We start from the raw sequence: 16,337 nt of genomic DNA on the forward strand, positions 1-16,337 counted from the left end.
GTGCAGCAGAAATCACGTCCTCAATCCTCAGTTCGTAAAAAGCACGCTGCTGTGAAATATTGCACTTCCCTGATTCGGATCCCGCGCCCGAACAGCTGCGTGGGTGGGCCGTCGCGCGACGCCGCCAGCGTGCGGCAGCGTACCTCTCTGGTGCTGAGATGGCCCCTCACCACCTTGCCGTCGGCCTGGGCGGCCAGCAGCGCCGTCAGCAGGATCGCCGCACCGAACATGCCATCCGCACGTGCCTGGACCGTCTGCGACAGTCCCCAGCGGCACGCCGGCCGGGCGCCGCTAATCGATGCATCGAACGGTGGCGCGCGGGGCAGCTGCCTCACGAAACCGGGGCGCGCCGGCCGCGGGCCCCGGCACCGAGCCGGTCTGAGGTGGCGGTCCCGGCGCGGCCGAGCCTGTGCGCCCAGCCGGCTCTGGCTCACGGCCACACCAGCTCTTTAACGGACGTCTGAGCAATCCGTTCATTTGTGCGCGGCAAGGCTTCTCACACACCGCGCCGGTGGAGGACACAGGACCAGGGGGTTGCCGTGGAAACGGGTAGCAACAAAGGTGTTGATAATGCGCGCCTGGTGCTGTTGTGGCCGCAACTGGCCGGTAGTGCGACGCATGGACCTCCAGCAGTTGGTGACGCCATCGTACTGAGCTGAATACCGGACGGGGGTGACGCTATTTTCAATGGACCATTGGCATGACGCCTTGCAATGACGGTCGCATGGGTGTAAGGGCACTGTTGAAAGGTCACTGACCCATTTGCTAAGATTGAACGTGATATGTGAATACATTCACTGCGAGGCGCACACATTTGAGACCCGAGCCGGCACATAGGTAATCGGGGACATCACTTGGTATACTATTGTAAGGCCCGAGCCCCCAGACGCTAATTTCAGCTCCATGCCCCTCTGAGTCCCCCAATGCTTGTGGATAAAATCAAAACACCAAGCCAAGGACGCAATCGCGAGTTATCCCGAACTGTTTGTGCATGTATCTGAACACATAACCCAGCATTGCGCTTATTTCGTACCACAAAACATCCTGCATCTCTTCTCTTGCCAGCGTTATCAGACAGCGGCCTGATTTGGTGTCAAGTTTGAAATGCACGCAGAGTAGGATAAAACAGTGATTCCAACGGTTAGTCGTCATGTCTATCAGCCAGTGATGGCGGATAAGTTTTCGGATAGGGCGCCAGCAGCCTTTCATGGGCTCCTTGAGTATACCGCACTCTATGTGGCGCATATTGCTTCAATTGAGTCCTGGACTGAACAAGCAGTGAAGATCGGGCAAGCTGTTTCGTCGTGTGCAGCGCTGACCGTGTCGATCCTGTAACAACCTAGCGCTGGCTGTTTGATCGCGATTCATCAGTCTGTCTCTCGGTTGTGCGTCGGCCTGTAAATTTGCCAGCGAGCCTGCCAGTCAGTTGGCCTATAGGTCTCCCAGCGAGTCTGCCTGTCAGCTGTTCCATAGTTCTGCTAGCGGACCTGCCGGCCAATCAGTTGTAGGTTTACTGAAGACCCAGCAGACCCACTTGGCCTGACAACGGGTCTGCGGCAACAATCGGTCCGTAGTTCGGTCAACGGGCCGGCCGATCTGTTGGCCCATAAATATGTTTACCGACACTTAAATGATGTCGTTTCATTATAAGGGTTTTCGTCACAGATTTCGCTGATTTATATCGAATTTCAAGTTCTTCGTTTATGACTGAATGCGTTCTTTTCTATCATCATGACTTCAAGCGCGCGTTACTGCATAGCACGCGCAGACGGTCACGTCGTCGATCGCGATTCGGGCTGCAACCTCAGGCATGCTGAGTTTGGGCTTTGTCATAAGTCGGGGTTTCGCAGACTTTCTACAGAGCGATGACGTCACTGATGCTAAGGCTTCAATGCGATCCGGCTGCAGCCCGCGGGGCGTAACGTTGCGGGGCAGCCGAAACATCAGAAATCCTCGTACAGATGATGAGCAGTCTGTTAGCGGGAGGTGCATATGACCAGCTAGCCAATTACAAACAATCTTCTGGAGAGTATGACGATGTGTTTTTTATGTCCATGCCGCTAACTGCCTTCGCACCAATAATTAATAAACCGCTGGAACAGGCGCATGTAGATAGGGGACCCAATGCGTAGAATTTAATGGGCAGTATGGTGGTGCCCTTATTGCAAGTTTATAGCATAGCGGTTAAAATGCAATCGCCATGAAAAGCGAAAAAGTCCCCGTTCGGACTTTGGGAGATGAGAAGCCTAAGTAATAAGCAACGCTCTTACATGTGACAAGTATTAACTATTACTGGTATGTGCATCCCGCATATATTGGTTAATTAGTCAGGAAAATTAAAAGGGCAAACAGGAGTATGTGCTTTGCGACCTCATGTACAGCAAGCTGTTGAAATTAATACAATTTAGCCTGGGGCCCATGAGCTTTGACTGGAAAAAGTCATCAAAATGATTTAGCTTTTACGGGCTGGTTAGAGCAGTGTTACAGCAAGTTGAAATAAGCAAGGAATGCTCACAATTTGATGAAAGACAAAAACGCAACGCTAAACAAGTGGTGGCCGATGCCAAAATACAGCCAGCCGCGAGTCTCTTGTGTTTGTCTTCAATTTTCAGGCCAGTGCCTTGTTATGGCGTACCGCATGGGCTCGCAAAGCGCATCATCATGCTCCACATCAAATTAGATGTCATCGGCTTGCTGGGCATGTGCACTTTCCATGGATGGCTTTTTCATGCACGGCAGTTTCATTTTGCATTGTCATTTCATTCTTTCGATTTCATTTTTGTTTCACTTCATCGCTTACAAGTTTAATTTCATTCCATTTTTTGTTTCACTTCATTGCCCAATAATTGTTTTCACTCCATATCATTGCTTTAATATTGGCATGCTCCGGTTGCCCCTAAGCATTACGTCCAGCACCCCGCGCCCCTTCGCGCCTCAAGGTCGCGTAGATCAGTGACGTCATACTATCGTTGGGCGAAGATGAAGCGAGAATCACCGGACGGTTTTACCCCTCTTGGATGGGGGTGGAGGTTCTTGGCCGCAACACGGATTCGTTGGGGGAGAGTCCCCGACTGCGTTGCGATGTCCGTTGGCTGTCTGTTCTTGTTTCTCGCACGGGTCACATTATTGTTGTAGCTACTTCTGGCTGCTCTGTGCTCCTCATTTCTATGGGATTAAATTTTCCACCTGTCCTTTGGCATGGACAATGCAAATTACCTATCTGACGCAGGCTTTACTGAGCCGCAGCTGGCCAAACAGAAGCTGCATAGCAAAAGGGCATTTGAATTGATTGGACGGGCATTGAAGCTTGATGAAGAAAATAAGACTGGTAGGTGCTGTAGTCAATATCAGGTAGCTCACACGTTGTGCAGAAGTTATGATCATTTAATATTTTTAGGATGCTGATAACCAGGTACCACGGTACCAATCAGCAAGGAATCCATCCTTTGCTCCAGATATCTATGTGACATGTGTGTGCTGAACCCTGTGCTTATCTATGCAGAACACATGCCAGGCTGAATATCACTGAAATTTGAAGTCACTTGTGCCTCATTTTTTTGTTGTAAAGGTTTGGCAACAAATTATGTTTTCATTATTATGATTCCTGGCAGCATGGCTGTCATGTTCTAAGCTTGGTGGTTACTGTGCACAAAAGTTTAAAGTCACATATTTACTGTACACATGTGCTGAAGCTATTGCCAGAATATTGCTGCTACCCCTGACATGTTAAAAAACCATGTGGCCAAAGCACTATATATTGTTAGGGTGCAGTATATTGCAGTAATCATCATATACTAGTATAGTTTTTATGATGGACATGCAGGTTATGGTTAAGATTATTCCCTATAAGGTAAATTTGGGATGTAGTGAAATAACTACTTAATGAAGGAAACAGGTTACATGTGTTATCTGCTATGTTCAATATGAGAGGCAAAAAATGACATTCATGATTGATACCATGCAGCCACTGCAAGCAGCTACCACCTAGCAGTTCAGGGAAATCAATGATAAGGATGAAGTGGATGTGCATTTGAGGTTGCCTTTCAAATTATTTATGGTGTCACTGGGAAATCAAATAAGTAGATTATAGGAGTGACCTAACCTAGCTCAGTCTAACCTAACTTAGCCCTTACCCTGTTTCTACACCTCCTCCTGCATCTATTTTACTTAAGATTGAATATGAACCTTTTGATTGGATGTATTTCTAAGGTCAGGACTCACATTAAGTGGTGCTTGTTATGTGAGACAGGACCCTACCATGCAATCATCAAAATACAGGTCAAAAGTGGAATTTAGCATTCTAAGGTTAACATGGTCATGGTAAAGCATGGTAAGGTACATGGTAAAGCATGGTAAGGTACATGGTAAAGCATGGTAAGGTACATGGTAAAGCATGGTCTGTCCTGCCCTCTCCTCTGATATGACTTGATCTTTGCTGCTACTGATAGTCATGTCCCATGGCCATGAAGAACAATAATTAGCATCAAAGCAACTTGGACCCACCCTGCCATGGGTGAGTGGGTTAGAAGGCAGGCACCCAGCCCAGCTGGCTATTATGTTAAGATAGGATTAGTACTCCTATGGTTACCCTTGCACCTACCACCCTGTGCTCTTAAACTAACTTACACCATCACTGTGGTAATTGGCCATGGCACACTAGGTGATGTTAATTTTTCTCAGCTATGAGAGATGAAAATGTTGATAGCTTTTGGCTGATTGTCTATTTGTACTTGAATGATCACCTCCTGGCTGGTCATCTGGGCATGAGACTGTGCTAGCAAAAAATAGCATTTCTTAATGTAACAGTGGTTGGGGCACAAGGCCCAGGTTCAATCTTGAGGATGATACACATATTATATTTAGCACTTTGATTGACCAATGAACACCCAAACTATGCCTACTTGCCCATGGGGCACCAGTATTGACATGATCAGTTTTGACACTCCCATCATCCATTTGTTTGATGTCATGGTGATCAGAGAAATCATTTGAAAAAATGTAACCTCAACAGAATATGCAATATTTACTGCACAGTGTATGCCAAATAGTGTCATGCAATGTGATGCCTAAATACCTTAACCAATCCCAGCTGCACATATCACATCACACATATACCATTGTCTGTACAGCCTGTATACCTTTGTATGCCATGATGTCATGCATTTAAGCAGATGGATTATGTACCTTATGTCATGTTTGGTACTGTGAATACTATTTACAGTGTCTGTACACCATGTGCATGTATGTTCACCATTGTCACTATATGATCATAATTATGATTTGTGGAGATAAGATGATGCAATACCCCTGTTTTGTGACTAATGACAGTATTTTCTCTTTAAAGGAGGTAACTTGTACAGAACTAGTTTTTTTCAATTTAGGCAAGAACCTTTGCAGTGGTTGGTATGCATGTAAATAAGATATGATGAGTGGCTTCAACTATTCACACAATAAACCACTCATCAAGCATATGCAGTTTCACTTAATGTAAGTTGTGAAGTGCATTTTGGAGGAACATTTGGCAGTTCAATAACACAGTAGCAGTAGCCTCATTTCTACTGAAAAACTAGGTCAAGGAGAGAAATTTGCATTACTATTTTGACAAAAGACCTTTATCTAAACATACGTGAGTAGTGATATTCACACAAACGTCTCCATCGTTGTAACCAAATAAGGCTATTACTGCTGTCTTATCTAGGTTCAATTAAACATGAAGAGTTCCCCTCCTATCATGGAAAGTGTGATATTCAGCTTCTGCACTCATGTTTAGCAGAATAATGATGCCACTGGTTACCATCTCTCTCCACATTCACCATGCATTGAGGACTAGCTTGTGCTTGCATGAAGCCTATTGGTTCTGCAGAATGGCAGATGCCATCAGTTGGTATGCCACTGCCTTTTTATAATCATGCTTTGTGCAGATTTAAAGCTGTTGGTCATGAAATGTCAGTGTTTGGTGGTGAAGCCAATGGAAAGGGGCTTCTGAGGCCATGTGCCCTGCCCCCTGAAAGGGCTTGACCAAGCCTAGAAACAAAGATCCCTGTCCTGTTTGGCATGTTAAGATTACTTGGCTTTTAAAACATCAAAACCAGACCCTGGGAGCATAGCAATGAGATCCTCAGCCCAAAATGGTTCCCCAGGTTCAAAACATGACCCTTACAGCAACAAAGTGGTGCCACATGCCTGACATGGCCACCTTTCCCAATTAGGGCTCCCTTTCAGCAAAATATGGCTATGTGACTGTTAAGGATAGTGCATTTTATATTGAGATGGACACTATGGAACTAGGCATTTTTGTGATCTAAGGCTCATGGCAATTATTGGACAGAACTCATGCAATCAAATATTGATATCAATTATGACTCAGAACTTCTATCATCCATTGCAATTTTTGCCAAATAGTTACTAGCATACAAGATCAAGTCAGAAGCAACTGCATTGATTTACCCAAACCAGAGATCCTTTTCCTATAAATGTTTTCAGGTTATCCAGATTATTTCTATTTGTTTGAGTAACATTCCATAGTGATCTGAAGGCTGTGGCATCAAGTTTTGGGAAACATCAGCCTTAGGTCAGTTACAGTATATTGTCAAAGCTGTGGTTTGTGCAGAAGATCCCCAGCCACACACATACACACCTCCATGCTGACATGACAATTGCCAAAACTGCAAAGCATTGTGAATCTACCACTAGACTGGAATTACCTAGCTTGACCATAGTTAAAACCAACCAAGTTTCAAGCAATCTGACTTGAATCACTGTGCATATCCTGCATCCTGAAGACTGCCTGTCCCATTCTCATGGAAGCATCTTTCCAGTGTATTGATCAACCCCATTGGTATGGGCTGCCTAATGTATCTGGCTCTACTAGTGTAGCATAAAGATCACCTGGACAATATCAACGGACTGCCCTTTCTTCTTTATTTTGCTTGTTCTTGTTTTACCATTTTGCAAAGTTCTCTCCTGCATTTTGATTTTGCTGCTCCATGCCCATGTATGTTTATTCTATGATCAGTCTGAATGCCATTTCTGCCATCAAAAGGCAAAAAAGCCTAAGAGGCATTAGTTAACACAACACTTAAGCCTTTTGCCTTTGGGTGGGGTATTTGACCTCATCATGTTTTCAGTTTATCTTTGCACTGCACACCAGACCGAACTCGTTCGGACCACAGGGCCCAGACTATCCGTGGATCACAGATACTTGGCATACCACATAGGCCTTATGTTAGCTTTTGTCAAACTTGTAGGGAGAAGCAGTTTGACTTGAGGATGAAAGATGGCGACTTTCTGAATTTTCTCCATGCAAACATTGCTCTCCAGTTGAGGAAATGAAGTGCCCTGGGTAAGGATAGGCACAAGTGGCAGTGTAGCTTGTGACAGCACATGGGGCAGCATCAGTAGAACAACACTGAGATGTGAGATTAGGCACACCCTACATGAGGACGATACTCGTAGGTTTGCGCCTTTACTATAATCCAATCCAGATGATTTGGGACTATATAATAGGCTGACATTAGCAAGCAAGATTCAAGATTTTCATGAGTGATGTAGTCTAGACTGCTGCCTGACTTGTGTGCCAAGTACTGTGAGTTTGGAACCTGCGTGCTGACCTTACCCTTGAATCCTGGATCCAGTTCCTTTTTGCTTCGAAAGTGCGGCATGTGGAGTCCAAGATGCTGTTGCGTGTTTTGCCAACAGGTTTACTGCACATAGAATCTTTTAGAGAAGGTGGTTAAGTAGTCCGTCCCGGTGGTTCAGGGTCCGTCCCGGTGGCTCAGTTGGTTAGAGCGCCTGCCTTCCGATCCACCCACCCGTGGCGGGGTGGGTTCGAATCGCTTTAGGGCGCTCGCTATTTGCCCTTGACAGGTATGGCCTGCGGCCGGTGGCAGCGGTCGCGCTAAAGGTCAGGTGACGTCAGAGGGCAGGATGGACCGTGCCGAGCATTGCGGCACGTTAAGCTTTCGCCACTAAATTCTGCCGTTGCCTGGGATTGCGCGATCGGATGGTGGGGCTTAGGGCTCACACAACAAGCACTGCTTAGCGTGAGCGCTGATCCCAGAAATCCACACATTCAAAGGGTTTGGATCAAATTTATAAAAAAGTAATCCTGTGAAAGCCAGAATCTTGGAAATTTGGCTGAAGGACTTTTTCAGAATCTATTTTGCAATTTTCTTAAAGAATTGGGATTCCCTGCTGTGATCCACACGCATGTGTGCATAACAATGCCCCATGTGGAGCAGCAAACAGCAGCCATATCGCCTTCCCATTGGACATAGTCAGGTTTGTGCATCTGGTGTCATGGCTGGGGTTTGGCGCTGGCAACCAAAGTTGCTGGCCTTTTGGCAGGCAACCGCGCGGAGGCGGTGCAGCTGTACCGTCTGGGTATCGCGGAGCTGGAGCGGGGCATCGCGGTGGACTGCTCGGGTCGCGGCGAGGACCGCCGTCGCGCCCAGCGCCTCCAGGCCAAGATGCAGACCAACCTAGCCGTGGCCTCCGACCGGCTGGGCTTCCTCGGTGAGTTGGGCGCCGGTCTACCGCCAGCGGTGGAAACCAGCCGTCAGCGCTGTGTCGTGACGGCGGCGGGAGTGCGGTTCTTGAGGAGGCAGAGTTCGGCGGTGCGGGTCATTCCACGGCTCTTAGTGGTAGTGGTAGTGGTGGTGCGTGTAGGGCCAGATATCTGCGGTTTTTCGGAGATGAATGTTGGGTATCTCGCGGTGAATTTTCGATAGGTGAAAACCCTGCTGTATTATCTGATCCGGCCGCGTCTCCTTGGTTTACCATCATGGACCCGTCAATCCTGCGCTTACATGCAGCTAAATGCTCCATTGAATGTCATGGAATGCATGCACTTCCTTATCACAACTGACGCGCGGATCACTTGCAGAGCGTCACCTGTCGAGCACCGACGGTAAGTCGTATATCCTGCTGCCCTCCGCTCTAATGAAGCGCCTCAAACCTGCACGGCACGCCCGGCCGTCGCGAATGAGCCTCCCTCGCCAGTCCGCCTCCTTCGCTAGTTTGCCTCCTTCGCTGACCGCGGCTCCGGTCCGCCCCTGTCCGCCAATCAGAGCGCATGCTGACGCTGGAGGGGCGCCACGTGGAGCCGGCGGCGAGCGCGGCGGCGCGGCGTCCGGCCGCGGCCCGGCGCACCGGCGGCGGCGGCGGCGGCGGTGGCCCGGCGCCACGCCAGTCCAGCCCGGCCGCGCCCGACGGTACGCTGCCGGCGCTGACCGCTGGCCAGGGGGGAGGGGACAGTCCGCACTGCTGACGGCCGACTCGGGCCACACTGCCGACGGTCGACTCGGGCCACACTGCTGACGGCCGACTCGGGCCACACTGCTGACGGCCTGCATCGTGCTGAATGTGACCTGTTGTTGCCTGCGATGTGTGCTGTCTGACACAGGCATGCCAGCGGCATGTGGTTGCTCGCAGATGCACATTTATTGTATGGCATGCACATGTGTGTTAGTGCGTGTACGTGCGTGCATACGTGCGTGCATGCGTGCTTGGGTGTGTGCGTGCGTGCATACGTGAGTGTGATGTGGTATAATACGGGGATATAGATTATCAACAACATATTTAATTTTCGTTTCAAAACGTTGATTTTTGCCTCATGTAAAAAGTGCCTCCTATTTGCGACGCCTCCCGAAAAGCAACCCGTTGACACGTAACTTTTTCTCGGATGAATGGTGTACGAAGAGAATATTTATGCGCAATGATCTACTGTTTTCTTTGTTTCTGCACTGCCGCGGACTGCAGAGCCTGTAAGTTCTGCGAGGAAGATAACGCCGGGATCGGTACCTTCACGACGACCGACTGCTCTGACATCTGGCGGCGGAAAGCCAGCTGCTGCGGGTCGCCGAAAGGTGTCGCCCTCCGTGCCGTCCGCCCGACCGCTGCCTGGAAGGGTATGTATTGTCCCTCACGGAGGTTCGAACGGAGGGGCCGAACGGACCTACATAAATATTCCCAGTCATCTGGCTTCGGCAGGCATGTCATCAGTGTGAGATCTGTGGATATATGGTAACCACATCTGCTGTAATCGTTCCACACAGAATTCTTCTTGCGTGGTTTTTGGACATCTGCGATTAACTAAGGCTCATCTTAGATATCTCTGGCTATCAGCGCCTCCGAACCGCTGGCGAAAGTCGGCGCCGTTGTGAGGACAGCTACCTGCGTCGTTGGTGTAAATCGCCAGCAGATGGTCGTGCGCGGCAGCCGACACTGCTGTTGGCGCAGCCCGCTGCGCCCTGCGCCGGCAGCGGAGCGTCTGCGGCGTCCTGCCCACCTGGCGCCGGTCGTATTGACGGCTACAGCGGCGACTGTCCGTGTCAACAGCGCGCCTCGCCGTCTGCGCCTGGTCCGGCCCGCGCGGCGCCGGGCACCGCGCGGCGGCCCACCTCGACGTCCGGCCTCAAGGGCGTCGACCCCAAGCTGGCCCAGGTCATCCTGGACGAGATCATCGACGCCGGCCCGGTGGTGACGCTCGACGACATTGCCGGCAACGAGGTGAGCGGCCGGCCGCTCGCCGGGCTCCGTATAGACGACAGGGCCGTGCAGGGTGCAGAGCAGGCTCGGTGTAGTAGACAGGGCCGTCGAGGGTACAGTGGGCTGAGCATGGTCGGTATTGTCGACATGGCCCTGCAGGTTACGTTCGCTCATTCACTGACGGCAGGTCGTGGCATGTCGAGAAACATCGGTACCAACGGTCGTGGCGGGGATCGGCCGGCGGATGTGCCGTCCCGGTCCGCTGGGTGGGGCCCTGAGCCCGGTGATCAATGATCGGATTCGCCATCAATGGCCATGCCGTCTCAAACCATCTGAGTCGGCGTCAATCAATGCATGCAGCCTTACCGTACTTAGATCGGATGGTTGATGTCTGGCTCGGCTCAGTTGATGGCCGGGTGATTATTCTGGTCTTGCCTGAGCAGACAGTTGATGGCAGTATGTTTCGTTGAAGCTCGTTGACAACCTTCTAGCCTCGCCGCTCCGGCTGAGGCCAACGTGCCCCATCTTAACTGACGATCGTCCTGACTTGTCTTCACCGATGGACGAATCCGCGTCGTTTGCTGACTGGCCACGGCGACGGATGGCTGGCGCTGGTCGACTGACAGTGTTTCCCTGTTGACAGTCGGCGAAGCGGGCGCTGCACGAGCTGGTGATCCTGCCGTCGGTGCGGCCCGAGCTGTTCACCGGTCTGCGCGCGCCGGCCCGCGGGCTGCTGCTGTTCGGACCGCCAGGTGAGACGCGGTGGTGACCGGCGGGCTGGCGGTTATCCCCTGACGGCCGGCCCCTGACGGTTAGCCCCTGACGGCCGGCCCCTGACAGTCAGCCCCTGGCGACCAGTCGCTGGCGGCCAGTCCCTGACGCCAGCCTGGTAGACTCTGCGGCCTCGGGCGCCAGCCGGCTCGGACGGAATGGCCCGAGACAGGCACAGTCACCCGCCGTGTGGGAGCCAGGCCGGCCACGGTGGCCCCCGTGGGACCCTTGTCCGGCTCGTGGGTGGGTCCCTGGTCGGGGTCTGTGTTCCCTTGCGTGGCCAGATCTGTCGATTCCTGAGAGGGACGGAGATATTCAAGGTAAGGTTGATCGATCGTTGATAAATTGGCTTCGTCTAGTTCAAGCATATCCTGAATAGCTTTCCATTAACATTCTTTTTTGCTGTGACCTCATCAATCACATGCTGGCATATTATATTGGCAGGAATAGCCGTTCCCCAAATGTTCACGTTCCGAGCCAGGAGTATCGCAGTCGTGGTCCCGTAGGTCAGTGTGTCAGTATCTCAGCAGGTCAGGATCTCCGCTGGCCGTGTTGGTGCATATTGCTGTGCCACTTTCTCAGGCAACGGGAAGACGATGCTGGCCCGGGCGCTGGCCAACGAGGCGTCCGTCACCTTCTTCTCCATCAGCGCCTCCAGCCTGACCAGCAAGTGGCATGGCGAGGGCGAGAAGCTGGTGCGGGCGCTGTTCGCCATCGCCAAGCAGCTGCAGGTGCGGTGGCGGCTGGGGCGGGTGCGAGGGCTGCGGCTCTGCTACTGTGGCGGGACTCAGGGCTGCGATCGTGAGGGGCCGCTGGGAGTCAGGTCCGGCCGCTGCCACCGCTGTTGGTGCGGAAGGCCCGGCCTTACGATAGGGCAGGGACTGAGGTCGTTGGTGGGACAGCAGTGGGAGCGGCGATCTCCTGCGAAACGGCGCTGGAAGGAGCGTCGCATTCGTGCGAGGACAGCGGCGGGACCGGATGCCTCTGCGTGAGGGGGAGGGGGAGGGGGGGGGGGCTGGAGCTGGCGGCCTGACTTATGCGGCAGTGGCGGGACTCGGGAGCCGCCCGTGTGACGCCGGCCAGGCTGGGAGCTGCCCGCGCGGCGTGCTGTCGGGGTGACCGCGGGAGCCATCTCGGCAGCCGCGGGGGGCTGCCCACGCTCCTGCCTCTAACCCCGCGCCGTGCTCCAGCCGTCCATCATCTTCATGGACGAGGTGGACTCACTGCTGTCCGAGCGGCGGGAGGGCGAGCACGACGCCTCGCGCCGGCTCAAGACGGAGTTCCTCTGCCAGTTTGATGGGCTGGCCACCTCTCCTGACGAAAAGATACTCGTGCTGGCCGCCACAAACAGGCACGTGGAAACACCGAGCGCGGCCGTGGCGCTGCCGGGCACTCGGCTTATACCTCATGGCTGCTGTCGCAGTGGAAGGCTATGGCTTGATGTTAAGCCTTGTTGGTTGTGGATTGTGCAGTATTTAATCAGAGTAATTGGAGACGTTGTTACCACGCATCAGTTGGCGGGTCGGGCAGTTGGGCGCGTCGGCCCGCCGCTGGGCCGGCCGGCCGTGTGCGGCTGTGTGGGCGGGCCGTGACCGGGCCCTGCCGTCCGCCGACAGGCCGCAGGAGCTGGACACGGCCGTGCTGCGCCGCTTCCCCAAGCGGATCTACATCCCGCTGCCGGACGAGGCGGCGCGCGTGGCGCTGCTGGGCCGGCTGCTGTCGGCGCACGGCCAGCCGCTGTCGGCGCGCCAGCTGCAGACGCTGGGCCGGCAGACGGAGGGCTACTCGGCCAGTGACATCGCCGCGCTGGCTCGCGACGCCGCGCTCGGCCCCATCAGAGGCGAGTGGCGCACCGATAGTCCCCCGGCCGCCCCGCCGCCGCTGCCACCGATATCATCGGCGATATCATTATCGATTGCGCTGGCAGCTTGTGGCGATTGGAAGGGAGTGGACGAAATGTGTAGGGAGATATGTATATGCTTTATTTTAAAACAAAGTCTGAAATTGTGTTTGATTTTGTCGCCAGCAGACACGTATGCGGCATTCCTGAAGTTTCCCGGAATTCTCGTCATCCCGTGACCACAGCTGTTGCCAGCCCATGGCTGAGTCTTGTGAGCAGTGGGGTGGTGTTACCAGAGTGCGCTGGCCGTGACGTCCCCGTGCCAGTGTCAAGTGTGCGGTGCTCCTGCAGCGGCCGTTGGCCGACCCGGTGCTCCTGCAGCGGCCGTTGGCCGACCCGGTCCTGACCTGTGCCGGCCCGCCTCCAACAGAGATGGACCAGGAGGAGGTGAAGCGAATCGACCCCAAAAAGCTGCGCCACATCAGCCTCGACGACTTCACCGACTCACTGCGGCGGATCAGACGCTCGGTGGACGAGCAGGCGCTGGCGCAGTACGTCAAGTTTGGGCGAGAGTTCGGCGAGCTGCGGTCGTGATGCGCCGCCGCCGACGGCCGAGGCGGCGCTCCAGAGACGCGGGCGGCCGGGGGACGAGGATGGTGCCTGCCGGTGCCTGCTGCCGTGTCGGCGGGGGACGCTTGTCTGTCCCGCCCGGGCTCCGCTGTCTGACCGGTCACCCACCGTGTGTCTGTCCTGTCTCCGTGTGCTCGGTCTGCAGCTGCTGTGACGTGCTGGCCGCTCGTCGTTCCTGTGGAGCTGGCCTCAGTCTGCAGCTGCTGTGGCGTGCTGGCCGCTCTTCGCTCCTCTGGGACCGCCCTGGGTCTGCAGCTGCTGTGGCGTGCTGGCCGCTCCTCGCTCCTCTGGGACCGCCCTGGGTCTGCAGCTGCTGTGGCCTGCTGGCCGCTCCTCGCTCCGCTGGGACCGCCCTGGGTCTGCAGCTGCTGTGACCTGCTGGCCGCTCCTCGCTCCGCTGGGACCGCCCGTCTGACCCTTGCACCGGACTCGTGACGCGTCCTCCGCCGGGCCGGCTGAGCCGACCCCTCCGCTGTGCACGGCAGCTGGTGGACTTGTGCGTGGCACGGCAGCTGTGGCATTCCGCAGTCCTGAGCCTGGACTGGCGCCCTCTGTAGGTGCGAGTGATGGAAAAAACGACTGATATTATACGGACTGAAGTCCAGGTGGTGTTTAGTCACCTGTCAATGTTACTGACTGGCCGGACCTCTTGTAAATTGTGAGATAGAAGGTTTCGTTCCTGTCTTCTTGGATTGCAATCTCGAACGCAGCGTTAGGTTCTGTCCCTGCATTTAATGTTGCTGGGGAAAACGTTGAACGTTAAACGAAGCTGGACGCAGGGGACATGTTGCCCCTTAGACACGTCTTTGAGAGACAATGGAGCAGGGTGGAAATCTTGGAAGAATGTTTGTCGGTTCCACGCCAATACGATGCGGCTCGCTTCAAGTTGCGAGCATGCGTCATGGGTAGCATGTGATTTATAGACGATCATTTTTCGCGTGCATTACCGTACACGCCCGGCAGAACAGCCCGTTGTATACTTTATCTCGTGTTCCATAATCTAGCTGTGAATACTGGGTGTGTGGGCAGAACCCCCTCCCTCCGTGTTCTTGGGCGCCCCTTGGGCCAGGGACACTGTCAGTCATGTGCACGTGGTGTGTCTGCCCCTTCTGAATATCATTCCTGGGAGTACGAACCCTGTGAGTAATGGTCGTGTTGCGCACAGGATATATAGTCAGACTCGTACTGTTGATTTATCGCACGTGCCGTCCGTCATTCACGCACCGTGCGCAAGTGTGTGGGGCAGAGTGAAATCGATCGCACATCATCCCTGTCTCGTCATCGCCTCAGTGTGTTATGGTGTCCTTACTATTAAGCGCCTCGGCTCGTAATACCCCGAAGGAGCGTCTCTCCGCGCTGCAGTCCCCATGTGATTAACGCCGCGTGTGACGGGTCTCAGGCACTCGGGAACGAATGCCGGCATTGTTCGGTTTCGATGGCCCCTGTTTCGAGGCCGGCGCGGAATGCTAGCTTCTGATCTCGCGGCTCAAGTCCAGCTGAGCCGGCAGAACCGTGTGATAGAGGTCACTGCGACGGGGTCCGGCGCGGTGACCCTGGGCCCAAGAGGCCCCTGCCTGGGCCCGAGAAGAGAAGTGATAGTGTCTGGTCGGACAGAAGTCTAATCAAATACGGTGCAGGGTCGTGATAGCTCTAACCTCTGCCGCTGTCATGGCAGGCGAGTGTCAGGTATTGACTGTTTCGCGGAATCCTGCCAACGTCATGTGTGAGGTGCCGCCCACTGGTGCCCAGGCAAACCCGATGTATTGGTATCCGGCTTGGCGAGCCGTGCTTGTTATGTAACGTCAACATGCGAGAATAAACAAGATGTTCTAACAATACCGTGCTGCTTGGGCGCCAGGCGCCAACTCGGTGGGCATGACTAGTCAAGTGCGCGCCGATGGCGAATGTTCTGCTGGCGCTATGCGCTCCATGTCGCTTCCCGCTGTACGTAAGCCACACACACACACGCACACTCAGCAGAGGTGAACGGCTCGAAACGTGATCACACGCGCGCCCATCGATTCGGTGGGTTAGGCCTTCTTGGGGAGGGAAAGGCCTGATGCCTTCGACGCCAGGCCTCCCACGTCTGCGAACAGACGCGGCCGCGCTGCTCGCCAGCCGCAGGTGGCCGGCGGCCGGCCTGTCCGCCAGACCGGCGGCGCCGGCGCTCGGTTCCCCACGCCGTTGACCCCCGGCGGCGCTCAGCGGTCCAGCTTGACCAGCAGGCCCTCGCCGGCCTCCAGGCGCAGCTCCTTGAAGCGGATGAAGCCCTGCTTGTCGCCGGTGGAGCTGGCCATGACGAGGCCGCGGAAGAAGATGTGGCTGAGGTCCCGTGTCACCGGCCGCTCGGCCGTGTTGAAGATGGCGCACCAGCGCGGCTGGCGCGGGTAGAACCGGTCCAGCACGATCACCGCCTCGTCCACGTAGCGCACCTGGCGGACAGCGCCGCAAGCTCAGCCCCGTTGGACAGCCAGGCCACCCCGTAAACGATCTCCATTTAAACCCCAGACAGCCAGGTGATCAGTATCAATGACGGCAGCACGACGTAGAAAACTACAGAATGAAACCAACCAACGACGATATCGCAGTGACGGTCAATGACTACGCG

At 54.2% G+C, this 16,337-nt stretch overlaps 2 protein-coding genes across 2 annotated transcripts in view; one reads left to right on the forward strand and one right to left on the reverse strand.

Moving 5' to 3' along the window:
* The first annotated feature begins 3,063 nt into the window (after nt 1-3,063).
* Nucleotides 3,064-13,713, forward strand: LOC119109553 (spastin-like). Its single transcript, XM_037233225.1, has 10 exons — nt 3,064-3,328; nt 8,347-8,514; nt 8,885-8,908; nt 9,760-9,908; nt 10,339-10,509; nt 11,132-11,240; nt 11,842-11,990; nt 12,450-12,610; nt 12,876-13,099; nt 13,530-13,713. The coding sequence occupies exons 1-10, from the start codon at nt 3,199-3,201 to the stop codon at nt 13,691-13,693; spliced, it is 1,449 nt and encodes a 482-aa protein (XP_037089120.1). The 5' UTR covers nt 3,064-3,198; the 3' UTR covers nt 13,694-13,713.
* Nucleotides 13,542-16,337, reverse strand: part of LOC119109547 (4F2 cell-surface antigen heavy chain) — a 36,364-nt gene continuing 33,568 nt past the window's right edge. Inside the window, exon 8 of the mRNA XM_037233212.1 lies at nt 13,542-16,161. Coding sequence (XP_037089107.1) covers nt 15,931-16,161 — 231 coding nt within the window. The 3' untranslated portion in view covers nt 13,542-15,930. The remainder of the gene's footprint in view (nt 16,162-16,337) is intronic.

The sequence above is a fragment of the Pollicipes pollicipes genome, unplaced genomic scaffold (assembly GCF_011947565.3).
Source record: "Pollicipes pollicipes isolate AB1234 unplaced genomic scaffold, Ppol_2.1 Scaffold_2555;HRSCAF=2994_pilon_pilon_pilon, whole genome shotgun sequence".
NCBI classification, from domain to species: Eukaryota; Metazoa; Arthropoda; class Thecostraca; order Pollicipedomorpha; family Pollicipedidae; genus Pollicipes; species Pollicipes pollicipes.

Bases quoted from the DNA above. Each gene is read 5' to 3' on its own strand.
- LOC119109553 (XM_037233225.1), top strand. From the start codon at position 3,199: ATGGACAATGCAAATTACCTATCTGACGCAGGCTTTACTGAGCCGCAG. The intron at 9,909-10,338 runs GTATGTATTGTC...CCGTGTCAACAG, and splicing joins CCCGACCGCTGCCTGGAAGG to CGCGCCTCGCCGTCTGCGCC. The intron at 10,510-11,131 runs GTGAGCGGCCGG...CCCTGTTGACAG, and splicing joins ACGACATTGCCGGCAACGAG to TCGGCGAAGCGGGCGCTGCA.